This window comes from Ambystoma mexicanum, chromosome 5p (genome assembly GCF_040938575.1).
Source record: "Ambystoma mexicanum isolate Mex_15411 chromosome 5p, UKY_AmexF1_1, whole genome shotgun sequence".
In the NCBI taxonomy this organism is placed as follows: domain Eukaryota; kingdom Metazoa; phylum Chordata; class Amphibia; order Caudata; family Ambystomatidae; genus Ambystoma; species Ambystoma mexicanum.
In genome coordinates this window covers 888,945,270-888,971,601 of record NC_090930.1, presented here as the reverse complement: position 1 = coordinate 888,971,601, position 26,332 = coordinate 888,945,270, and the positions used below count along the sequence as shown (strand labels likewise).

The following is a 26,332-nucleotide window of genomic DNA, read 5'->3' as shown; positions in this document are numbered from 1 at the left end:
GACTCCATTGTCTTTAACCAGGCTCGTTGGTGGGATAGGAGTTTGATTAGCTGCTTAACCATTGTTTGATTTTTAGAAGTGGGGTATGGCCATCTGTCCTCATGTAACACCAGTTTGTCTTGTGTACTAGTTGAGTACCCCAGGTGTCGGTGAGTTATGGGGTCCTACCATCCCTTGCTTCTATATATTCTTTCACAGTAAGAAATACATTTGCAAAAAATACACCTTTTTCGTCCCTCCCCGAATCACTCATCTTTCAGCACACACATTCCTAGGTCCCGAGTGGCAGAAATGTTCCTACACATCTGACATGCTAGTAGACAGTACCTTTCTGGACATTCATTAGACCTGTAGATGAAAGTGTTGCTAGGGTCGGCTCGCACTCTAGTTTCTACGATCCTGGTTGTTGAAGTGATGTCGTAAATGGAGTAATTGTTAAAAGAAATCTTTGACATATTTCCACAAAAGCAATCTTCATTCCCCAAGATGGTCGCTCCAAACCTATGGGAGTAACAGAAGAGGATGTAAGCAAAAAGAAAAATCGGGCACAGCAGAAATAGACCATCAAATTCAGAAGGTTGGCCAATGTTGAGGGGTTTCCAACACATTAAGCTCTGGTCTTTTGTTGTTCTCTATTTGCTCTACCACTGCCCATGTGGCAGCAATTTCCGAAATAACAGAAGTGCTCTCCTCTAAAGTGTAAACCATGAATAGCAAGAGCATACTTCGTACCAAAATTGATCCCTTCCACCGACCCCCACCAAACATCAATTTACCTAGAGTGGTAATAAGAATGGAGAGGGCACAGAGTTGGTTAAAGGCTGTTTAGCTTTCACCATTACAAATATGAGAAATGTCATTTTCAGGGAAATTAAGTCATCTTGCTTCACAAACATAAAAAAAAGTCTTCAATATAATTGCACACAATTATAGAACTACATTTAAAAATTAGTGAACAGTGAAACACCATGTGGTGCCGATCTGCACAAGATGTTCCCAGCGGAATATCAATTCACTGATTCCCATATATATTATAGGGTGGCGATGGCCGGCCCATAGTTAAGTTGAAAACTGATCATCCGTAGGAAAAGCGAATATTCTATGGTTAATAGTTTTTGAACTATAGGATGGATCATCCCCGTGTTTGACATACCTCTATTGCGGCCCGGGCCCACAAGACTGGAAAGTTTCGTGCACATCCGTGTTATGGTTCAAATGATATAAAGGGTCAAACAAAGGGGGCGTTTTTCACTTCCATTGGAAAAATTTCCAATATTTGCTCGCCACACATCCCAAACCGCTGGACGGATTTGCACCAAATGGGAAACAAGTCAGGAATGAATCGCTCATAGGAAATCCGCTCTCTTTTTAGTGCCAATTTGGTCAGCATTCTTTTTTTTTTTTTGGTGCATATCATGGTGCCCTGTAGCCAAAAGTTAGTCATATCTCCCTTAAACTTTTTCAGTTCTAAAAGTCTGCCGTTACGCGATTCGAGAATCAAGTTTCGAATCAACTTTGGAAAGTGCCCTACAATGATATAAAGGGTGCTAATTAGGGAGTTTGAGAACATGGCATGTGGACAGGGTGAGGAAAGAGGACTGGTGAAGGTTTGGGGACAGCAGAGTTTTGTTTAGTTTTTTCGACCATTTTGCCGTGATCGTGATGCAGCGTGAACTGGGGTTGGGAGGAGGGAAGAGCATGCTCGAAAACTATGATACACTGAGATGTGGTAATAAGGGTGGTCACTAGTTAGGGGGAGAAGAGTATTTTATGCAAGTTTAGGACGTTTTAAAATATATATATATATATATATATTAATAAATGCTTTCCAAATTGATAGTGTGTAAGGTGGTTTGTATTAAGGTGATTTAACATTTTGAGTTTGTATATTGAGAACGAGAACTATTTTATTTACTTTGTTTTGTGAGTAAAAAGTGCATCACTGAGACGCGTTCATGGCAGAGCCGTGGTTCCATTGTGTTTTTCTTTTATTAGAGGAAGTTTTCATGTGAAGAGACTCATCCCCTGTGTTAATTTAAGAGTGAAGATACCCCAAGAGAGGGCGTGAGAGTGAGGATACCCCAGAGAGACAGAACGAGAGTCAAGAGAAAGAGTGAGTGAAGATACCCCAACAGAGGGGATCAATAATCAAGAGTCCACAGAAGAGGGGGAGAGAGTGAAGACACCCTGGAACAGGGATGAAAGAGAAACAAGAGGCGAGTGAAAGAGTGTGTGAAGCCCTGGAGGGGAACAGCAACACTCCGGAGTGGGATAAACAAGTTAACTTCCCCCTCCCAAACACCCCTGAGTTGTCAGCAGAAAGACTGAAATACCTCAAGCAAGATTTTCTTTGGAACATTTAGCCATTACAGTGGCACCTGAAGAAAATCAAGGGGAGAAAACCTGGAATAGAAGCAGCAGTCAATCATTTTAATAGTTAAACCCTTTAGATGTGTGTGTGTAGGCTAGTACAGGATTTGGGGTAGGGACTTTATAATTTGGATTCATCCTGACAATACCTTTTCCTTGAATTTTTGAGTTTTAGAATAGGTAGCGGTCACGTTGCAGTATGGGACTAAGGACAGACAAGTGTCTTGATGCAAATTCACTAACTTTATTTAGTTTACACTGCTTTCCCCGCGGGCCTGGGCGTTTACTTCACAACCCTTAGCAGTGTATGAATACCAGCTGGGTCAAGTCCATCTCCCTTCCTGGACCGGCGCAGCCACAGTGTAATCGGTCTCTCTCTCTCTCCCCCTCTCTCTGCCTCCTCCTCCGGCCTCGGACAACTGCCTGAGTCTTTTCGCTGGCTTCTTCCTTTTTACTTCACCCTCCCTGGCTCCGGTGGGAGTGCCCTCTGCCCCACCGCAGTGGAACAGTGATATCCCCACACAGGCTGCAACAGAACTTGAGACCCTCAACGCGGGCCAACAATTCCCGGGGCGGCTCAGTTTCGTCACTCGTCGCTGCAGGGACTGTTCCCCTCCCAGCGCTCGCCTACTAATACGCCCACACGAACTGCTGCTCTTCTGGCTCCTGCATTCGAAGAAAAGACCCGTTAGGTCTGCCTTCGTAGATCATGCCCCGTTGCGGCCATCAATCACTCCCCTCTCCTTGCACGTTGTGCACTTGCTGCCTTCACCCCTTTTCGATTCCCTCACACCGGTCCGTATTTCTCTGCTGTTCCCTCGGTCCTGAATGTTCCCTTGTGGTTGCCTCTAGACCATCCTCAAAGGAGATTAACACTGAGTTAATTGTCATGATCTTAGTTTGATATTTTCTTTGAAGCTGGCCAAGAGGTCAGACTAATTGTAAAAGAATATAATAAAAATCCCTGAACATGACGTCCCAGAGTCAGAGTACTACTTTTGGTTCTCCACACATGGCACACAGGTCATGGAGAATTGCAATCCAAACACATGCATAATGGAACCATGATGTAATTAGGCACACACATACAGAGTCCCAGCCTGAGGATTTGTGGGCCTTCAACAAATAATACAAACTGCCAAACGCATGCATGCACCAGGGAAGGGAGCAATGTCCACCATCCAATCCTGGGTTGGAGTGTTTAACATGGCCGGGTGTCTTCAATAAAACCCTATTTGTCTCAATTTCAATTAAAGCCCGGAAATAAAAGGGGGCATGGACAACCCCAGAGGGAGGGATGTTTGACGAATGGCATTGGCCAAACCATGACGGCTAAGCCCTGAAAGGAGAGCGGAGGGCAGATATTGAGAATAATGGACCAGGTGGTGGGGTACGACCAGAGCACAAGGGTTATGTAAGTGGAGAGCATAGTTAACCTGTGGAAAATGGCTGATAGTGTCAAGTGTCTAAAGACCCAAGAGAAGCACAGCGACGCAGAGAGAAACTAAATGTTATCAGCTAGCTGGTAGTCCTAGTCCACAATTTGCTATGACTAGCAAACCCACTGAGGAAAATAAATAAGACTTGCTAGTGGGAAGAGTTAAGGAGAGGAAGCTATATGCTGCTGGCACCCATGGTCCAAATTCTGGTGGGAGGGAAAATCACATAAAGGATAATAGATTTAATTGTTGTCGATCTTAGCCAGGAACATTTGTCCAAAGAAGGACAAAAAAGCTCTGATCTGAAACCAGATGAGCTGAGTGAGAAACTGAGCCTAGAGAACTCATTACAAACTCAAGCAAAAACAGATTCTGTGTTGGATTATGAAGACATCTGAGCCTGCAGCAGCTATGCACCATAAAAGGCCAGCAGCAGGAGTCTTGACCTTGCAAACCCCCCCCTTAGCTGGGGGACTTAAAGGACTACAACCTGAAATTCTACTGAGGACAGAAAGAAAAAAATCAACTTTAATCTGAGAGCTAAGAGGCCAAAGTCCAAAGGATGTCCCAGAGCAACCTGTGTGGTCCTCATATCTGTGGATCATAAAAGAATTGAAAGCCTTATTATAATTTGTTCAGGGAAATACCACCTTGACCTTGAACTAACATAGGTAAGGGCTCTTAGGACCATGGTCCAACCCGTAAATTAGTATTTTGTTTCTTTATTTCTCTCACCTCTTTATTTCTCAGTAAAACAAACATGTATATGGAAAGACATCATTGTGCAGTTTGTCAATTGCCTTGTTGCAGCCCCTGTTTTTCGGACTCAATAAAACTTATGCCATCTGTTGATACTTGACCGGTGACATGGCTCCCTAAAGCCACCCAACGGGCTCACTATTTGTTTATTTCTATACAGGGAGGAACAATGCTCTTTTTATCACAAAGGCATGTACAATAGCTAAGCAGGGTGCTTCTTACAATGGATGAGTTGGAGCGACATTCTGACCAGGTTGTGGAGAGGAGTAAATGGAACAGTCACCAGTGACAAGACATGGGGGACTATAGATTAAGGACAATCTGCATAAGACATTTTCTTTTCAGGTAGACAGTACGGCCAACTATGTTAGAGATGTGAACATGATGGAATTGATAGAGTGGAGGCAGAGAAAGTAAAGGACAGAGGCGAGGAGAAAATGTTAGCTAGAAGGTAGGTTAAGAGGGTAACTCTGAAGTGGGGAGGTAGGCTTTTAATTTGGTTTTGAACAACTCAGTATGGACGTTTTGACAATGTCAAGGGGGAGGGAAGAAGAGAATTCCAAGCAGTGGAGTGAGAAAGAAAAAGTGAGAGGAAGCACTGGGAGGGCAGGGTGCCACAAGGGAAATCTAGGAGGCACAGCGGAGAGAAGCATGACTTGTGCCCTTGGCCACAGTGGCAACTTTGCCATTCTTCCATTCCCCTTGCCCCTGTCCCAAGCAAACTGAAGTGGTCATGCAGCCAGGCTCAGTGTCCACATTGCCTCCATGGCATGTACAGTGGCTAAGCCACGGCCCCTGAACAAACTGAAAATCTGCATGCCACAATGGCAGCCCTTCAGAAAAGGTTTGCTCCCTCTCCCAACCAGACAGCCAATCAGGTTGCTTCTTACTATATCAATGGCCCTGAGCTGGGTCTGATAATCCATTCAAGACAACTGCCTGAAAATCAAAATGTGGCTCCATGGATAATACAAGGTATACCCTGGTATTACTCCACACGTGAAAATGCATCTAGTCCTGTTTTTCTCCTTGAAATTCTGGGATTTATAGCCCTGCATTTAAAATAGAAAATACACAAGACCCAGAATTCCAAGGAAAAATAAAAGGACTGGATGAATCTCATTTGCATTCACCTGGGAAACTGGATGGCTCTGCTTTTGGCAAGAAACAAAATCCGGGACAGATTTGTGACAAAGAAATTAAAGCATGGCTTTGGTATTAGAAAACCAAGCCTTGCAAACGTTTTGTTGCAAATCCGTTGAGCGGTTTGATCCATATGAAAGCAAATGTCTCTGATGGACATTTGCATGTGAAATACAGGTTTTGTGATCCTCTTGAAGGAACCCCATGAAATGCCCCCCTGCCCCCAAAAAATCTGTCTGCTCTGTAATGTTTGTAAAGTTTCTTGAAGATTTTTCAAAAAGCCTCGTCTCAAATTGCTCTTCCCATTTAGTGTCAAATTTAATGTTAAACTACAGGCAAACGATCGCCAACCGTGTTTCACATATATATATATATATCTGCCAAGGGTGGACTGGGAACCAAAAGAGGCCCTGGAAATAATTTTCAAAGTGGCCTCATATTGCACATTTTGAGCAAGCTCAATCCTCTTCTTATGAGAACATTTGGTAATAAATTAGAGAACCACACAAAAGAGGCCAGGTTGAAGAGGCCTACGGAAATCTCCAGAGTTCCCAGTAGGCCAGTCGCCTCCTGGGAGCTGCGCTCGGCAAGACAACTGTGCGCCGTTCCATAGAGACTCAGGGACCAACCCTCCCCCGCCCCCCAAGTTGAGGAAGCTCTTTGCCCCGAGTCTCCTGACCCCATATTTACTTTTCAAATCTCGAGGTGTGCGGCAAAGTACGGCAACATACAAGCTACACCTGACATCCGCCCTTTTCTCAACCGGGCATGAATAGTAAAACAGTCCAAAGCTGTATATAGGACTTTTACTTTGCACACATGGTACTGTTATGGTGAGTTTTCTGATAGATGAAATGAGCATCATATCCAGTTTGCATTGCATGCTCAGAAGGAATGCATGCTTGAATTACTATCACAGCAATGTTTGATAAATTGAGCCAGAATCCGACATTCTGGGCACCTGCATTATTCACCACCTAGATCCGCCCCTCAGTCAGGGACGTCATCTAGGTGTCGCCAGGGTTCCCATCCTGCTACCCCTAAAAAAAAATTGAAAAATACATTTTTTTTTTTACTGCATGGTCCTTGGCTATGGCCAGTGCCATGTGGCTCTTTGCTTCTGGAGTGGCTGACTTTCTTGTTCATGCCTCTTAAAAAAAATGAACAGGGGGTTCCACAAGTCTAACACTTTCAGTAGTGACCCAAATAAGAAATAATGGGAATACCCCATTTTATTTTTCTAGAATTCTATACAATTGCTAGACTCATTAAATGTTTATTTTAGGCACACTTTAGGGGGTGAGTCACTGAGTTAGTCAACCTCAACTCAGCCTTTTATGTTCTGAGGTCGCGATTAATGAGTAACAACACAGATTGGGTGACATCATACGTATATTTGATCTACATAAGCACTTAAGCTTAAGTGCTATATAGTAGCACATCATTATCATTTGGCCATGGACGTATGATTGCATTCACAGTAATTTAGTAATATGGGCCTATACACACTGATATTAACGATACATATGGCGAACCATTCTTGTATGACATATATATCACATAGTGATATTGTAACCATATTTTTCATAGTGTACTTAGGAACAATGCTATATGATGCCACTTACTGTTTTGTCAGGGGTAAAAGGAAATGTTCGATCGCTTCCCGCAATATCACTTCGGGGAAGGGTCAAATGACATCGTGATGTCATCAGATGTCAAGGTCATGTGATGTCACTTCCGCTACCCCTGGCATTTTGGTCAAATGACGTCCCTGCCCTCAGTCCCGCCCACATCGCTCAGGCGTGTTTTAAAGGACAGGTCCGTTCCTTATGAGTAGTCGAACCCACCTCCCCTCGCCCTCCCCCACAGGGTTATCAATATTCGTTTGCCTTCTCAGTTTAAAAAAAGGCGAAAAATCGGAGAACGTAGCATATAAACCTGGTTTACAGCAAACTTTCGAAATAAACAGGTTTGATTTAGTTTTTTTTATATCCTGCATATTGCAGGGCTGATATGGTGGTGTAGCTGAATGGTCGGTGGTGGCACAAGTAGTGTCTTCTTTGGCTCATCATTTTATCACTCCAGGCATCTTTAGCATGTTCTGCCACACGTAGGGGCGCTTGAAGGCAAGGTAACCCCAATATTAAATGCTATAAACACAAATGCGCAAGACATGTACTTGCATGTTATTTTGGGGGTGTTAACATGTTTTTGCACAGACCACTTTATGGGCTGGGATTAAAAGTCCTTGCTTGGAGTACTGTGGGGGAGGTGAGCATGCAGGAGTACACGGAAGTATGGGTGAGTGGATGGAGAACTGATGAATGCATCTTGCCAGTCTTTCTTCTGAAACCCTAGAGGGGGCAACTGTCGTGCATTGACGTTCACAATAGGGAGTCCCGTGACTTGATGGATGAGACATTGTGTGCATTCCTCTGTTCCCACAATGCTCTTTGTTTTTATGCAAATGAGAAGGCTTGGGTTTTATGAAGATACTGTGTTGTGTGACCTGGCCTGGAGCCACGCCCCTATTTTCTCCCCTATCCCCAAAAAGGAGAGGGATCCTCCAGTAAATGTTTTCCATGTCCAACACTGCGTGCTCTAATAATATTTTGCAGTATGTCAAGCTATTAATCTCCAAATTCTTTGAACATATGCAACCCAAAAAAGTAATTTTCAGTTATACATACGAATCGTTTATTGCGTTTTGGTCCTGTTAAATGAACATGCAGGTAAGTCTCTGCAGGACCAAAGACGAAAGATTGTTAATAATCATTTGACAAGTGCAGGTTTTTTTTTGTTCAACTTCAAAGCGTAGCTATTTTTTATCATCATGTAAACAATAATGGGAAGGAGGACACTACACGTAGAAACGGTGCAAACATTTCATTTGTACACGTCCTTCAGAGTGAAATCGCCATGCCACTTGGTTGCCCAAGCATTTTCACATACTTCAACTTCAGATATTCATTAACCTCAGTTGGCTTTGGTTAAACCGTCAGTAAGGCTCCGATCTGCAAGTGCAGGCCCGCCTGCTCCCTCGGGGGTACTCGCTCATAGATCCAAATCGGTTTCACTGATTTGGAACTAAACGTGTAATGGTCTTTAAAAGGACAGGAATAAAATGCACTGTTCTTCATTATGGGAGGTGGGGGGCCGGGTGTGTGTGTTGTAGGGGCAGGCTAACCAACCGTGGTCGCGCTGCAGCGTGGACTTGCTAGAGAAACGTTACGTCGTTAATCACGTCGCCAACGGCAAGTCACAACCAACCAATGTCCAAGTTTCAAAGGCGCGACTAGAACAATAAGAGGTTTGACTGATATCCATCAGCTGTTAGTGGGTCCCTCTATATGCAGGAAGAGGGGTGTAGGAGTTTCACGAGTCCGCCTATCAACCAGAGTATGTTTACCTGTAAATGCTAGTTACTGCTGCTTCACTGCATTTGTTATGGCATGATTCACCGACGGCTTGACGCCCTGTGGCATCTCGAAATGCAGTTAGAAGTGCACACTGAGGAAAAGAACTGCTTCTACAGTAGGTTTCTTTTGCTTTGTTTTCTCAGCGTCTGCCTTTTACCGGTGTTTGATGTCCCATGATCTGGGCAGGCTGGCATGGGCGTAATTTTAGGGGGGGGGGGGGGGCGATGTGTTTGTCCCCCCCCCCCCCAACTTTCATGGCACACTATTTTGTCCCCATTCATTTGGCTGGGGCACCTTTTCTTCAGATGTCATGTCCCCCCCCCCCCCAAACATTTTCGGCAAAGTTACTCCACTGAAGGCTGGGAAGTGGGGCAAGAAGGCAATTGCCCGGCCACAAGTGTGATGAGGGAGCGTGGGGGCAGGCAGGGCCTTGCAGGCGGGACGCAATGAGCGACAACTAATACAGTACCTCTGGTGTCAGAGCAGAGACTGCCTTGGTGGGCTTTCTCGCTCTCCTTTATTTATTCTGCCCACGTGTTCTATCCTGCCCGTGTCATCATGAGTCACGTGGACACCACATCCCTCCCCCACTTGGACAAACAAACAAATGAACTTTTCAAACATTGTGGTAGTCTTTGTTGGTGTTCACTGGGGCACCAGTCTCACCATTTAGGATGTACCCTTGGAGTAGAGTGGAGGGTACTAGCCGTCTCCGGAGTGAGTAACATCCTCCATCACCCCTTTGTGGGGTGGCCGATCTGGGCAGCTCCTTTCTCTGTCTTTGGGCAGAGGAGTCTCTTGAGCTGGCATTTCTCTGTTCTCCAGCCGGTAGGGTTCGTTCAGCCGGCGGGGAGTGGGCCCTCACAGGGGTCCTGTCTTCCTGGGATTCGTCCCACAGAGTGTGTGGTGTCCGCTGGAAGTGTGGCACGTTCCTGGTGACAGTTTGGGATCCTCGCATAGCCGTGGCTAACCCGTGTTCTCGATGGGTGATGGTCCAGAGGAGAGACTCATAGTGGAGTGCCATTTTCCCCCCGTGGCGTTCGGTTCCTTACTAGTGCTGTGTCTCCTACTTGGAGGTGGTTAGGTGTAGCTCTTCTTGAGTGATCTTCCCTTGCATTGTGCTCTTGGTTTTTCCATTCCATTTTCTCCAGGTCCACTTGTGGGGGGTTGTCGCGAATGGTGAAGGGGTCCTGCTTGGATGGGTGCCCCCGAACATCAGGGCTGCAGGGCTGGCCTGGGTGGCTGCGTGAGGAGTTTGTCGATAGGATCGGGGGAACCGGTATAGTTCGGGAGTCACGGTTGTCTTTTGTCCTTGCCGATCCTCAGGCACTTGTTGATAGACGCCATACACCTATATGCGTCAATGCTGGCCTGGGGCCAGTATGGTGTAATGTGGCGGTGGCGTATTCCCATGTTGTCGATGAAGCTTTTGAACTGCTTGTGAACGGAGGACCATTGTCGCTCTATCGACAATGGTATGCCGTGGACAGCAAACATTTTCTCCAGTGCGGTTGTGACAAATGCATCGTCGGTGGAGTTGACCGTCTCAACTTCCGTGTATCTAGTGTAATCGTCTATGGCCACCAGGAGGAAGGCCTCATTGGCGATTGTCCAGAAGTCTATGCTCACTGTGTCCCAGCGGTGCTCACTTCTTGGGGGACAGGCCATGGCTAGGCACGCTGTACAGGTTTCAACAAGACCTATGACCTTCTGCTCTATTTGTGGCATCCACACTCGTGACTTGAGGAAAGCCTGTATCTTTACGATGCCCTGGTGCCCCTCGTGCGCGAGCTGGAGTGCTCTCTCGGGAAGGCTGATGGGCATTACGATGCAGTGTCCCTTAAGGATCAGGCATTCCATGGACACAGACAGCTCTTTTATCCCGAACATGGCCTGCATCATCTCCTGAGCCTGGGGCGTCCGGTGGGCAACAGTGGTGAGGAATGTTTTCCATTCACAAGTGACTATCGCCTCCTTGGTCATTTGAAGGCAGGGGTCTCGGTCGGTTTCGTCTGCAATTTCGTCCAGCTTCATTGCCTTGAGTTTGGCACAGGCGATGATCTGGCATATGTGCTCCTCTGTCTTTTAGGCTGCTTCGCGTTCTGTTGCCTTGGCCAGTCGGGGGTGCCGTGATAAAAAGTCTGCAGGGTTGTCAGCCTCAGCTCGGTATTGCACTTCGAGGTGGAATTGCTGTAACTGGAGCATCCAGTGTTCGATCCTTGCAGGGAGGTATGGTGCTGACCCTTTGAATATTGGGACCAGGGGGTTGTGGTCTGTTAGTATTTTAACAGGGTGGCCCAGGATGTATACATGGAAGTGTCTGCACCCCCATATGCTGGCGAGGGCATCTTTCTCTATTTGAGTGTAGTTTCTTTCTGTGAGAGTCAGAGCTCAGCTGGCGAATGCGATGGGGACAATGGTCCCGTCTCGGTCAGCCTGCGTGAGAACTGCTCCAAGGCCAACGGGACTGGCGTCCACTAGTAGTTCTGTCTTTTGTGACGTGTTGAAGAATGCCATGGTGGCGTCGCTGGACAGTGAGTCCTTGATCTTCTGGAATGCTGTCTCTTGGGTTGCTCCCCACTCCCACGTCGTTTTCGTGAGCTCTCGCAGGGGGGTGGGGGGGGGGGGGGGTGACAATGGTGGCTAGGTCGGGGATGAACCGCCCATAGTATGTTACCATGCCTAGGAAGATGCAGACCTCAGTTGCATTGGTGGGGCCCTGAGCATTTTTGATGTCCTCTACTTTTCCGAGGTCTGGAGATGAACAAGTTACTTTCTTACCTGGTAACTTTCTTTTGATGGGATGTTGCGACAACGTATTCCATATCTATGACAGGTAATCACCACAGCTGTGCTGCTTGGGAACATTTTTGGCGTCTGCGTCGATACGCTGTCCTCGAGGGCCTCTGTCGAGCCGACGTCACCGGATGTTATAAGTAGGATGCACGACGCCCATAGCCTCAGTTGTAGTTTTTTCCCAGAACGTGTGGCACCAATCTTCTGCCAGTAAGACCACAGAAAGCCTTGCGGAAACGTAAGCTGCAATCGCATAAGAAATTCTGTAGCGGGGCAGGCTGGGAGGGTACGATATGGAATACGTCGTCGGAACATCCCATCGAAAGAACGTTACCAGGTAAAGGAACTTGTTCTTCGAGGGGATTGGTTCCTCTGACGTATTCCATATCTATGACAGACTCCCAAAGCAGTACCAACGTATGGAGGAGGGAAAAGAATTTAGAAATTTAGAATGCCCAATTAAATAGCAGAATAAAGGACCGCCTTGCCAAAGGCCAGATCCTGCCCATGGATAGAATCTAGGGAGTAGTGTCTTACAAAAGTATGGACCGAAGCCTATGTGGCTGCTTCACAAATGTTACGAATGGGAACACCCCTCTGCAGAGCAGTAGAGGCAGCCACACCCCTAGTAGAATGGGCCCGTAAGCCTACCGGAGGGTCCTTACCCACCAAGCGGTAACATTCAGAAATTGCCAAAATAATCCATCTAGACAAAGTCAGTTTAGTAACAGCTTGTCCCAAACGCCTTCCAGCATATCCTATAAAGAGCTGATTGTCCACTCTGATCCGGGACATGCGTGAAATGTAGAAACTTAAAGCTCTCCTAGGATCAAACCTATGGAGCCTCTCCATTTCCTTACCAGGATGCGGAGGATAGAATGCCGGAAGAATGACCTTCTGGCTTAAATGAAATTCCGACACAACTTACAGAAGAAAGGAAGGAAGGACAAACCCCAAGGACAACCCTGTCCTTAAGAAACACCGTGAAGGGTGGCTTAACAGAAAGTCAGGGACGTCATTTGGGGGTCGCCAGAGGTCGCAGTTGCGACCTCTGAGGTCTCCCTTGCGACCTCTAAAAAAAATGTTAAATTTTTTAAATTTTTTTATTTTTGCAATGCAAGCTCCTGGGCTGTGGCCAGCACCATGAGGCTCTTTAATTCTGGAGTGGCTGGTGTTCTTGTTCAGGCCCCTTAAAAAAAGAAGAAAAATAAGAACATGAGGGGCCAAAAGTCTAACACTTTCAGCACTGAACCTAAATAAGAAAGAATAGGAATGCCAAAAAATGTGTTTATCTGAAATTCTATACAATAATTGCTAGACTCAATCCTCTAAGGTCGATAAATGGGTACCAACACACATTGGGTGATATTGGGTGTATATTTCTACTATGTAAAGCACTTGAGCGTAAGTGCTATATAATAACACATCATTATCATTTGGTCATGGACGTCTGCTTTCAATCACAGTAATTTGGTAATATGGGCCTATACACACTGATCTTAATGATACATATGGCGATCCATTCAGGTATGAAATGTACATCAGATTATAGTGATATCGTAACCATATTTTTCGTAGTGCACAATGCTATGTGATGCCACTTCCTGTTTTGTCAACAGGTGAAAGGTTGTGTTCCATCGTTTCCTGCGATATCATTTCAGGGTGGGGTCAAATGACATCACTTCCTATGATGTCATCAGGGGGTCAAGGGTCGTGTGATCTCAATTCCGCTACCCCTGACATTTTGGTGAAATGACGTCCCTGCAGAAAGTGCCTGCAACTCACTCACTCTGCGAGCGGAAGTAACCACAACTAAAAATACAGTTTTAAGGGTCAACAGTCTTAAAAGGACAAGAATGTAAAGGCTCAAATGGAGCACCCATGAGGAATTTTAGAACCAGGTTAAAATCCCAACTGGGCACCTGGAAAGGTGACGGCAGAAACACAGTAGTGAGCCCTTTCAGAAACTGAGAAATTAAAAGGAATTTTAAAATAAGAACACTCCTCAGACGAACGCTTAAATTTGGAAAGCGCCACCATGTAACCTTTAATGGTACCCACTTGCAGGTCCTTGTGGGCTAAGGAAAGTAAAAAGGACAGAACCACAGCAATGTCACATGAAAAAGGATCCACATTCTGAACCCTGCACCAGTCACAGAGCTTTCTCCAACGTCAACGGTACAGGGACTTTGTTGCAGGCCGTCTGGTCGAAAGCAACACCTCCCATCACGTCTTCAGGGAGGTCCCAATCCTTCTACCTCAACCTTTCAGAAGCCAAGCGTGAAGGTTGAGGGATCTGACCTCTGGATGGAGAACCTGACCCCCTCTCCCGTGAGAGCAGATCGTCTCGGTAGGGAAGACGGAGTGGAGGACAGATGGACAAGCCGAGAAGGTCCGGGTACCACGTTCTCCGGGCCCATGCCAGAGTAATGAGGATCATCCGGGAACCGAACCTCCGAAACCTACGTAGCAATTGCGGATTGACGGGGACTGGAGGAAACACGTACAGCAGTGGGAAGGCCCACTCCACCACGAACGCGTCCCCTAAGGCTCCTCTTGGAGGAAATTCCCACGAGCAGAACCTTTCGCACTTCTGGTTGACACTGGTGGCGAAGAGATCCACTTGTGGGGTTCCCCAAAGGGCGAAGATCTCCAAGAGAATCTCCTGAGCAAGCTCCCACTTGTGAGAGATCGTGCTCTGCCTGCTCAGAGCATCCGCCGTCTCGTTTTCGTCTCTGGTCAGATGAACTGCCGAGATCGGAATTTGCTGCTGAATGGCCCAGAACCAGAGCTGCATCGCCTCTCTGCACAGAGAAAGTGACCCTGCCCCCCCCTTTTTGTTGAGGTAGTGCATGGCCACTGTGTTGTCCATCAGAATCAGGACATTCTTCCCTCGCACAGTCGGCAGAAAAGCCTTCAGGGCAAGCCTCACGGCCCTCAGCTCCAACAGATGGATATGGAGTCTGGACTCCGACGGAGACCAACGACCCCTGACTCAACTCGTTGGCATGAGCTCCCCATCCCGTGAGGGATGCGTCCGTCACGATCGTCACCTCCGGCCAGGGTAGCCAAAATGGAGCCCCCTTCATCAGATTGCCTTCGACGGCCCACCACAGGAGATCCTGGGTGACCGAGGGCGGCACCTGAATGGGATCCGACATCCAGCCGGGGGATTGTGAACACTGCATCTTGAGAGCCCATTGCAGAGATCTTATCCGCAGCCTGGTCTCTGGCACCCGAAGAATGCAGGATTCCATGAGGCCCAGCAACCTCAAGAACTCAAACGCCGGGAAACTCTGGGCATGTTGAAACTTGTGCACCATCTGCAGAATGTGACGAGCCCTCACCTGGGGAGGGAAACCCTGCCCCAGGGATGTGTCGAGCACTGCTCCGATGTACCAGAGCCGCTGTGTTGGCGTCAAGTGGGACTTCTTTAAGTTGAGGGAGAAGCCCAGCCTGTGAAGGGAGTGGCAGGTGACCGACAGATGATCCACGACTTGCTCTGGAGAGCGTGCCCTGATCAACCAATCATCCAGGTAGGGGGTAGACATGAATCCCCCCTTTCCTGAGATCCGCTGCCACAACCACCATGAGCTTGTGAAAGACCCTTGGGTTGGAGGTCAATCCGAACGGCAGGACCCAAAACTGAAAATGCGAGTCGCCAACCGCGAACCTCTGGTACTTCTTGTGCTTGGGATGAATCGGCACATGAAAGTAAGCGTCCTTGAGGTCGAGAGACACCAACCAGTCCTGAAGTTGAAGGGCCTGGAGGACTGAGAGTAACCATCTTGAACTTGTCCTTCCTGAGGAGCTTGTTCAAACCACGCAAGTCTGTGATGGGTCTCAATCCCCAGTCTTTTTTCGAAATAAAAAAATAAGGGGAATACCATCCCTTGTTCCTCTCCGCTACAGGCACCAGTTATATGGCGCCTTTCTCCAGCACGGATTTGATTTCCTGCGCAAGGAGCGGATCCGGACTCTTCAAAGAGAGGTTACCTGGTGGATTGTCGTGAGGCCTCTGCCGGAAAGGAAGACAGTAACCATGGGCTATGATCTCCAGAACCCACACATCTGAAGTAATGGCACGCCATTCTACAAGATGCTGCGCCAGCCTTCCCCCAACCAGCGAACCATGGGACATGGCCTCATAACTGAGCTGAAGCGGCTGCGGCGTTGCCTGAGGGCAAAGAGGCAACAGCCTGAGCGGCCTTTGCACCTCGAGTACCTTGTTTTCCACCTCTGGCACTCCTATGGTGGCCCCTTTGACTGGCAGCTCCTCTCGCTTTACCAAAGGATGAGTAATAACGAAAAGGAACCTCCCCTCCATTGCTGTCCCCTAGGACGAAAAGGCAAAGGTTGTCGAACTGCAGCGCCCAACGACTTTGCTGCAGCTTTGGAGGTCTGCAACCTCTCAAGGCTCTCGTCAGCCTTGCTGCCAAAAAGATGGTCACCATCAAAGGGCAGGTTGAGAAGCCGGGCTTGTACATCCGGAGCAAACCCCGACTTGCGCAGATTTGCGTGGTTGCTGATCACGGTGCTCGACACCATGTACCGGCTGACACAGTCTGCCACGTCCAGACCCGACTGAACGGATTCACACATGGCATCCCTGCCATCCTGTACCAGGGCAAGAAAGCCATCCCGTTCTTCCCCTTCGGGAATATGTTCAGCCGCCAATGAAACACAATTCCACAGAGTGCGAGTGAAACATGCTAAGGCACACGCAGAGTTGGCTGCTTTCAAAGCCATACTCCCTGAAGAAAAGACTTTCTTCGCCCAACCCTCAAAACGTTTGTCGTCCCTATCAGGAGGCATGGTAGGATACGACACCTGTTTTGCTGGGGCCCCAGCCGCCTGCACCACCAAACTCTCCAGAGTAGGGTGCATGGACAAGTAGCCGGGGTCGCCACTGGCTAGACAGTACTTTTTCGGCAACGACTTACCCACTGGCGGGAGACCCTCCGGAGCAGTCCAAGCCGCCGCCACCCTTCGTTGCAAGGCCATATGGAATGGCAGTACCGGGTCAGTTGGTGGACCTTGGTCCAAGATATCTGTCGGGTCATCCTGCAGAAAATCTACTGGTGGTGCAGACCACCCAAAATACTCTGTCACCCTCGACATCAGCCGCCTGTACGAAGAGTCAGCATGCGTACCAGGCTCAGGCCTGCCAAACTCAACCTCCGGTATCAAGACCACTGGCGTCGTGCAAAGACCGACGCAAGTCTTCAATCCGGCTATGACCAGACAATATCTCGTCAGGAACCTCATCCGGAACCAAACCTTCCTCAGACCCTTCCTCCACCTCAGAAATATAATCCAGAGGCTGGAATAAATCCTTGGAGGAGGGCAGAGAAAAAGGCTCAAAGATAGGTCTCACCGACTTCTTCAGGGCCTCCCTCGGGGAATCCCCAATGCACGGGGTACCTCAGATAGAGCAACCTCGAAAGGCGTCGACAGAATCGGCGTCAACGTCGAGCGTGGCACCGATGGCTTCGACACAGGCCTCGAAGGCGGGGTCCCAAGCGTGTCTTTCGACGGCCTCTGCGCCGATGGCTTCCTCGGAGGCGGAGCCTCGAGAGAGTCCCTCGACAACATGGTGCCAATATCTTCTTCGAAGACGTCACAGGCTCCGACGGTCTCGAGGGCGTCGAGGACCAGGACCTGGAGCAGGCATGACTAGAGTGATCCACCTTGTCCGATTGGGACCTCGAAGGCGCCCGATGATCGCGCCAACCACCGAAGCCCAAAGGAGTGCGAGCGGTGGCACCAGTACTTTCCCTGCCGGCTTCTTTCGAAGGCGCGGACGGAATGGAGCCCTGCGATTGAAAAATCGCCATCATCTCCGTTCGAAAGGCACCCCATTCCGCAGGAGTAGAGTGCTTGTTGGGACAAGCAACCCGCCGACGGGCGGAGTCCTCGGACGGGGAAGGCGACCAGTGACGGCGCTTCCGCGAGTGCCTTGAAGAGGCAGAGGAATGGCAGGAACCACTCCAGGATCGAGACCCCCTGGACTTACACCTACGACGCGGAGAGTCGCCTCTCAAATCATCACTCGAAAGCCCCGCGGATTTCGACTTTCGGGGCTTGGAAACCCTACCGACAGAAAGCTTCTCCTTCCGCTCCCGCAAGGCCTTCGATGTTAACGACTGCCAATCGTCACAATCATCCGTGGCGTGGTCCTCACCAAAGCACCAGAGGCAGGTGTCGCGCGGGTCCGTAAGCGACATCTTGGAACCACAGTCTGATACTTCTTGAAACCCGGCCGCGGGGTAGAAGATGAAGACATGATGTACTTCACAATACGAACAAGGTCAAAGACCGATAGAATATAACTCAGACGAACCAAGGCGCACCGACATCTCCGAAGTGAACACGATCGCAGAAAAAAATGGAACTGAGGATACGGGCGTCGTGCGTCCTACTTATAACATCCGGTGACGTCAGCTCGACGGAGGCCCTTGAGGACAGCGTATCAACGTCATTGACGCAGGACATTTTCCGAAGCAGCACAGCTGTGGCGATTACCTGCCATATATATGAAATACGTCGGAGGAACCAATCCCCTCGAAACTCCTTTTTCGTTAGACATATCCAAAGAAGCTCAGTGTGGATTTCTCGAACTCACAATTTTCTTCGTGGAGCGTCAGTTGCTGTAGAGTGGCTGCCAGTCGGCTGTTGTGCTCCTTTTCTATTTTGCCATATACTAAGATGTCATCGCTGACATTCGTGACCCCAGGGAGGTCGTGAAGTACTTTTTGTATTTCATGTTGGAATACCTGCGCTGCGGATGAAATTCCAAAATTGAGCCAGCGGTATCTTCTCAGCCCCAGATGTGACGAGAAGGTTGTGATATACCTTGAGTCTTTTGCCAGACAGATTTGGTGGTACCCGACCGTAAGTCCAACTTGCTGAAGATAGTGGTGCCTGTTAGGTCCACAATCAATTCGTCCACTGTTGGTGTTCTGCGTCTTTCCCGCCCAATTGCCAAGACTGGCAGGCACATATCAACACTGCTTGGGGCTGTTTGGGTTTCACCATCACGACCATGGGGGACACCCAGGGTGTGGGGCCAGTGGTCGTCTCGATTATTCAGAGGTCTTCGAGTTTGTTCAGCTCTGCCTCCACTGCTGCCCTCATGTGGAAGGGGACCCTTTGGTGTCGGACTGCCCTTGGTTCTACCATGGGGTCAAGTTGAAGTTTCACTGTCCTAAGTTTTAGGCATCCAATACCTTGGAATAGTTTGCTGAGTTTGACTAGTAGGTGGTCGACTTCTCTGGAGTTGATTGCGAAGGTGAACAGTATTAATTCTAGCCTTTCGGCAGTTGGGCAGCTGAGTAATGTCTCAATCCCTGCGTCAACTACATAGATGCGGATCCTGCAGCTCTTCTCATTGTGTGTGAGAGTGGTTTTGAAGTACCCCACAACTGGGAGGGGCTTTCTGCATCCATATGCAAATAGTTGCACAGGTGTTTGCGGCAGGAATGGTCTGGGGTCCAGCTTGTTGAATCTGGTAGTCGGCATGACGTTCACTGTGGCGCCAGTGTCGATCATCATCGTCACTGAGATGTTTGCCGACGGTGACGGTGCAGCTGCGGTGTGATCCGTCGTTGTTGGGGTGCCTGCCATGGGCCAGCTTGACCGCTGAGATCATGTGGGCTTTTTCACATCTTGAATTGCGGTACTGGCTTGTGCGGTTTGGGGACTGTTCTCTGCCTGACTGGGTGTTGTCGCTGCTGCTATCTGTGTCTTCTTCGGTCGCACAGGCCCATCCTCTTTGTATGTCACAGGCTTGATCGGGCTGTTTTGGTTGGCGGCGGTCGGGTTGCTTTGGGCGGAATGCTTGTGCGTTCCTGGGCCTCGCGTCACTTCTCCAGTCCTGGGATCTCCTCCAAGGTGAGTGTTCCTTAGTTCTGTGGGAATTTAGGCACACCAACGCATAGTGGTTGACCTTTCCATACTTGTAGTATACTGGTGCCGTATGCTGGGCAGGGTTCCCCTTTGAGTTGCTGGCCACCGCACCACAAGCACTCTGTGCTTGTTTGCTGACTGCCCTTGTTTGTTCTGCTGCAGAGCACCAATTGTGGTTGTGGTGTTTCTGTGTCTACTGTCAGGCGACTAATCATCTGTTCCATTTTCGCAGCATGCTTGTCTGTCCTCGTTGTCACCCACTCGTCAGGATGGTATGAAGCGGGAGATTCAACTCAGATAGGATGGATCTCCGGACCTTTTCGGAAGAGAGGCCATGCACGACCTGCTGTCTGACTGCATATTCGTCATCCGGGAAGTCGCAGCCGATTGGCCATCTCTCGCAGATGGCAATGGAAGCCATTGATGCTTTCCTGTGGGCGTTGTCTGCCATGGCTCATTTTAAACTGCTCGAAGTCGGCCCTTATCTGGAGCTTGAATTTCCTCGTGAGGACAGCCTTCACCGTCTCATAGTCTTCTTTGTTTCGATTTGGGAGTGTGTTGAAAAGTCTCAGCGTCATGGTGCCGAGGTTGAGCATGATGAATGTCCTTTTGTTATCGTCGGCCGTGATGTCACGCGCTTTTAGGCTCAATTAGAATTGCTGGACCCATAACTCCATATGAGTTGTTATGGTTATGGTGGAGGCAGTATTTTTGGAATACCTCTGAAAGAATTTTAGAAATACTACCTCCCTGGTTGGCAACTTAAAAAGGTATTTTCTATAAAGTGTTTCCTTCCACATATACTTTACCCAGCCACAGCCTCTCCAGGACAAGTGCATCTGGGGAGCACAATAAAAGCCAAGACCGTCTTTTTCTTTGCATGGTCTAAGTGCAGACCCTTTAACCACATTTACCAGCAAGGCCCCAACCAGCAATTGGAGGAAGGATAACTCGGGAGCAATGTGTTTGTTTTGGAAGCAAGACAACGTGGCACAACACATGTTCTAATCCCGTTACAGCGCTTAGAAACCACTCGCTGGTATTAAGCACGTTATAAATGAACAATAAAACACCACAGATTCTTGTCATATTTGGCGGAAGCTGACTAGCAAGTCAAGGTGGTTGACCATATACATGTGAGCCAGGGCACATCAAGGCGGTGCGTGACAAGGAATTGATGACTGAGCAATGTGGGCAAGTGAAGGGGGTGCTAGCTAGGTAAGGGAAGGAGATTGAGTTGAGGGTTAAACAATGGCATAAAAGGGGAACAGAAGTATGAAGGTTACTTGTAAAGAAGCAGTTGAAGGGGCATAGAGGATGTGAAGCAAAGGAAGGACATCAAAGAGTGTTGGGTAAGGAAAATAGGATAAATGAGAGGTACAAATCTGAAAAATCGGGTCAGACGATTTGAGTCTGTTACCGAGATCTGTGCCTGACCTGCATGCCACTGTGCCCAGTCGTAGGACTCACTCAACCCCTTTCTTTTTTCTGACAAAGTGATGCATACTTGCTTTATCAACATGTTTCTAATTAAGACCTCCTACATTTTGTTGCCTTATAATGCGATTTGGTGCTTTGAAAGCCAGATGTATTCAACAGTGTACTAGTTTAGCCCTTAAATAACAACTTTGCAGAAAGAGTTTTGTTGGTTCTAATTTTTAAGATGGAATATGAGAACATGAAGTCTCATCTGCTGTCAACATTGGAATTCAGAAAAGTAGGGTTTGCATCCCCCACCTTCCAAAGTTGAAACATTATGTGATCCTGAGCAAATCACTTGTCATCACTGCCTTGTTTTCCTTAGCTGTCTACAGGGAAAGCCTCAATCAAATGGGTTTATAATCCATAGTGTTACTCCATAAATAAATATAAACCATTTATATAGTGCATACTGATGGGGAAGTGAGGTTCTTATATTGTGGAGGGGGGTGTTGGGATAGACAGTATGCCAGATCTGGCTTTTGGGTTGTGCGATAGTGAGGTAGGAATCCAGGTATGTTTTGCCATGCCAGCACGTATTTGGCTCTTAGAACAAAGTCAGACCCCCTGACCCAGCTCTACCAATTAAATCGCTAGCTTCTCCACCACTTTAAACTGGTCTAAAACTAAAGATAGGATGGGATGGAATGAGATGCAGCCTGCGTTCAAACTGCAAACTGGGTCACGAAGAAAACCTGTGCTCAAATCCCAGCGTTTCCATTTCATCAAATATTATCCTGGTGAAATTCTTTTGCTGCGTTTGCTATGTTTGGGAGGAGGGGGTTCCTTGGGGTCCGTGACTCTAAGAAACAACAAACATAATTAAACGATATGTTGCATAAAAGGAAAGTAATTTCAAATAATCTCTACTATATATGCTAGAGAATGTGTAGATGGGAAGAGGCAGATAAAGAGTTCAGACATGTCCAACATACAGCCTGCGGGCCATATTTCGACCCACCAAGCCCTTTTCTGTGGCTTGCGTAGCCCCACAAGGCTGCAGAGAAAGCATGGGTTTCGTTTTGTATTTGTGCATTTATAAGTGACGTTGTGGCTGCAATGTTCGTTTCAGGGTAGGAAATAAATGTCTTGCATAGTAACAGTATATCCATTGGCTGTTTCTCAGCCAATGAAAATCGTGATGAGTATATGGGTGGGGTGATGGGCACACCACCACCTTCTCACTTCACAGTTGCTAAACCCATGGCGTGGTCGACTCATCCTCCTCAAACAGAGCCAGCCTGAGCCAGCAGCCCAGCCTGACAGCGCCACCTGCATTGCGCCCGTAGCCTAATTTCCCTTGCCTTAAGTTTGGCTGACCTGGCCCACCCCCGACCTGAATTGACGGTCAACTGTCTCCAACAATGGTAAGTAAGTACTGCCTGTGGAGAAGAAGAATGGGACACAGAGGGTGAGGGTGATGAAGAAGAGTGTCAGCAAGCACCAGAAATAACAGAGTGTAGAGAACATGTGGAACGAGAGGCTAAGGAGCAGGTACGGCCTAGTGGCAGTGGCAAGAACAAGAGGAAGGGCAGGAGGACTGAAAAAGGGGAAAAGGGTGGGTACGCATATGCCACTATTACACAAGGGCCCAGGGAGAGAACATTACGTGCCCTGGGCACAAATGGCTACAAATAATTTAATCAAGCGCTCCCGCCCCTCACTGAAGACGCTGGGAAATGGATTTACATGTTAGAAAAACAGACGGAAGGCTTCTCTTTAGCGGTGGGGGATGTGAAAAGTTTGTTGATAGCAATTGTTGGTGATCAGGCCGGGGACATATGGTCAAGGAGGGATATCCAGGAGTGAAATTGGACGATGATGCACACAATGGGTTGTGGGATATATTTACAGACTCCGCAGTACTTGCTCACATCACCAACCTGCATTTCAGCAGAAACAGCCAAATGGCTGAGCTGGATCTTGTGAGCACCATTGCACCCAAACTGCATTTTGCAGCGACAAAAGGATGGCTGCACTGTTTTGCCAAGCGCCATTGACTAAGATGGAACAGGGGACACACTGAAAAAGCTTGCAGGTGTGTTCATACATGTACAAAAGAAGGAGTTAAAAAAGCAGCACTGCTTTGCTGCAAATCCCAAAGTTCCCATTTGAAAAAGGGAATATTACACATTGAAAAGGACGCTGCTTTGACGCTATTTTCATCTCCGTTTCATCAAACTACTTTTATCGAAAAGACCCTGTCATGCCCAGCCATATTCACATTATGCTCCATCAGAAAAGAGCCTTATTCCTTAAAGACAGGCTGTGCCAGCTAAAGCTGAGAAAAATCAACAATAGCTTTCCTTCAGCTACACGGGAAATGCTTACATTTTGCTACAAAATGTCAAAAAACTGCTTGAAAAGAAAATCATAGCTTTCTGTGCACATGTCAATTTCATGAAGACTTTTGCCTGGTAGCGCCTGTTGTGTAAAACAAGTGGACTACAGCTACAGAACAATATTGGGAAGTAGTTGGAAGAGAAATCCCAGCAACATTTACCATGCGTCAAAATGGGCTTGTGCAAACCAGGAAAACAAAAATGCCTGTTTTAATAAGTACAATGTTGAATGAAAGCTTGTCCATGCCTAGCAAGGTAAAGGGGTTTGGTGCTGTGGAAACGCATATAGGCTGTTTTGATTCAGGACAAAATAAAATACAAATAAAACTGTTAAACTGCATGGGCTGGATTTTGCAAGCTCCCAAAACAGGTCCTTCCTGTTGGCAGAGTTAAGGCTTCCCCCAAAAGGGAACCACCATAAACTTCCCGGACACGAAAGTGATAATTGCTAGGTTGGAAAACTTTGAACAAGACAAAGAAACATCACATACTAATCAGACTTGGGTCTGGGCTGAGCCATCTTACAATGGAACTTCCAAGACACGGATGTGCAAAGTGAAAAATCACACCTACCCGTGACTTCTACAGGAAGCTTCAAAGGAAATCTCTGACAACCCTGGATTGAAGAGGTAGCTTGGAAGCTATGCCCGTATATGGGAAACAATACTGAACATTTGTGTCCAAAGACTATTTTATAAATAAAACTTGTAAGACTTATCTTTGCCACAGGACTTTGCAAAAATGGGAAAAGTTAACAGTTTAAAGGTAATTTTATGGGCTTTCGTTTAAGACGTCATAGACTTCACTGACACATGGGGAATTGAAATGGCAGAGGATTGGGTATTATAAGGAATGTACCCATGATGCCATTGCGAATTTTAATACTTACATGCCTAATGATAATCTACACCCATGTATAAGGTATAAATTAATAGAATTTTAAGTAATATAATTCTCACTGAAAAGCGCAAAAAACTGGTAGAAGGGCGAATCAAAGTCCCACAACCGGGAGGATTGGACTGCTACGCTCTACCTACAATATGTAATCTGCCCATGTGATTGGTTAAAGTGCCACAAATGTATAAATTAGGTTATGACTGATTTTTTGGCAAAAGGGATTGTGGGATGGCTTTTTACCTCATAAAATGAAACCTCAAACTGGGACTCCTCCTCGAGGAGGCAACCAACATTGATTGTCCTATTCGCTTCTTGGAGGTAGGCTTAGCTCAGTTCTGCCCACCAATAATTCTGTGATGTCACCATGCTCTATAAATAGGAGTGGTTGACAGAGCTCCACACACTCTCCTGAATTTCCAGCGCCTGCGTTCCTGATCTTCCACATTCATCCTTCCAGACTCCAGATTCCACTACAGGGCCAAAGCAAAGCTGACCAGATTTCACTGCCAGGCAAAAGCGTAGCTGACTCTACTCCAGCAAAGGCCTAAATTAAGACTCCCATAAAAAATGGCAAAGGCTGTGGTACCTTAGCATCCTGAGACCAGACCGGCTTGTCCACTACCGGTGCCATCCAGTGACCCGAATTGCCCATCTACACTTGCCATCTGGTGACCAGACCTTTGCCCAGCTGTCTTTTGCCTGGAGAGTCCGCTACCTGGTGACCCGAGCGGTGCAGTGACCAGAACCCCGTTGACTGTTACAAAATTCCCAAACCAAAGCGTGGACTGCGAGTATCCCACATCCCATAACACAGTCTACCCCATCTTGACCCTTCGTCTTTGTTTCACTCTCCAAGCAACCCCATCCATATCCTGATAACTTGTCCAACTGTCAGAATTCTCTGTGCCTCTTGCCCTTGATCTCCAAGCGTTAGCGCCACTTTTCTCTTCATTTCTGTCTTGCATAGATCATACGTCAGTAGCGATATTGTATTTAAATAAATTAACTTTCCCTAAAGAAAAGGGGTACACTGCGTGAAGGGTTACAACTGCAGCGTAACTTTTATATTCACGGGTGGCGTCCCTCTTTTCTTAGCCATTAAATCTAGTTTAAGTAAAATTTGTCTTTCATTTTAAAACCGATTTCCTCTTTTTCACTGCTATATTTTCCTAAAAACGAACCTCTCTACCTTCCAAATCTCTCAATTCACCAGCTAGAGACCTATTTTCACCTCTATATTGTCCCTGTGATATATCTCTATCTCCAGCACAAAAACCGCATTGAGAATTCAAGTATTTCACCCGTTTTTCCTCAAATTCATTTGCGTCATTTTAAATGGGAATTGAAAAAATTGCAACTTTCCAACGTGTCATTCGGCTGCAGCATGTTCTAATTTTCCACTTGTTTTTTAATTGTATGCTTCTTGTTGATCCTTTGCCTTGTGATTGCTAGGGTTTACGCATTACTGAGGCAGTGAGAAGTCATATTTGTCTCAAAGATTTAACCGCACATTAATTGTCAACCTCCGAATGTCATTTCATGCTATCACAAAGGGTTTAAGGGTAGGTCGGATTTTGTTTCTGCCTCTTATCCCCGACTACCTGCTGCTTCTTTCTATCCACTCATTTCCCTTGTAATTACCACCCCAATCCAAGTACATTGCTTCCATTTCCATTGTAATTATCACCCCAATGGTGATTGCTGCTCAATATAAAAATGTGTGATTTTTGTGAATTCTAAGAATAAATAAATATTGTATTTCACCAACCGGCCTGGTTCA

The 26,332-nt window shown here is 47.3% G+C and overlaps 1 protein-coding gene across 1 annotated transcript in view; it reads right to left on the bottom strand.

Annotated features, from left to right (window-relative positions):
- The window catches only part of LOC138480594 (uncharacterized), a 414,351-nt gene that overhangs the window by 189,936 nt on the left and 198,083 nt on the right, over window positions 1-26,332 (bottom strand). The window contains exon 3 of the mRNA XM_069612304.1: window positions 328-501. Within this exon, the coding sequence (XP_069468405.1) occupies window positions 328-501 (174 nt within the window). The remainder of the gene's footprint in view (window positions 1-327; window positions 502-26,332) is intronic.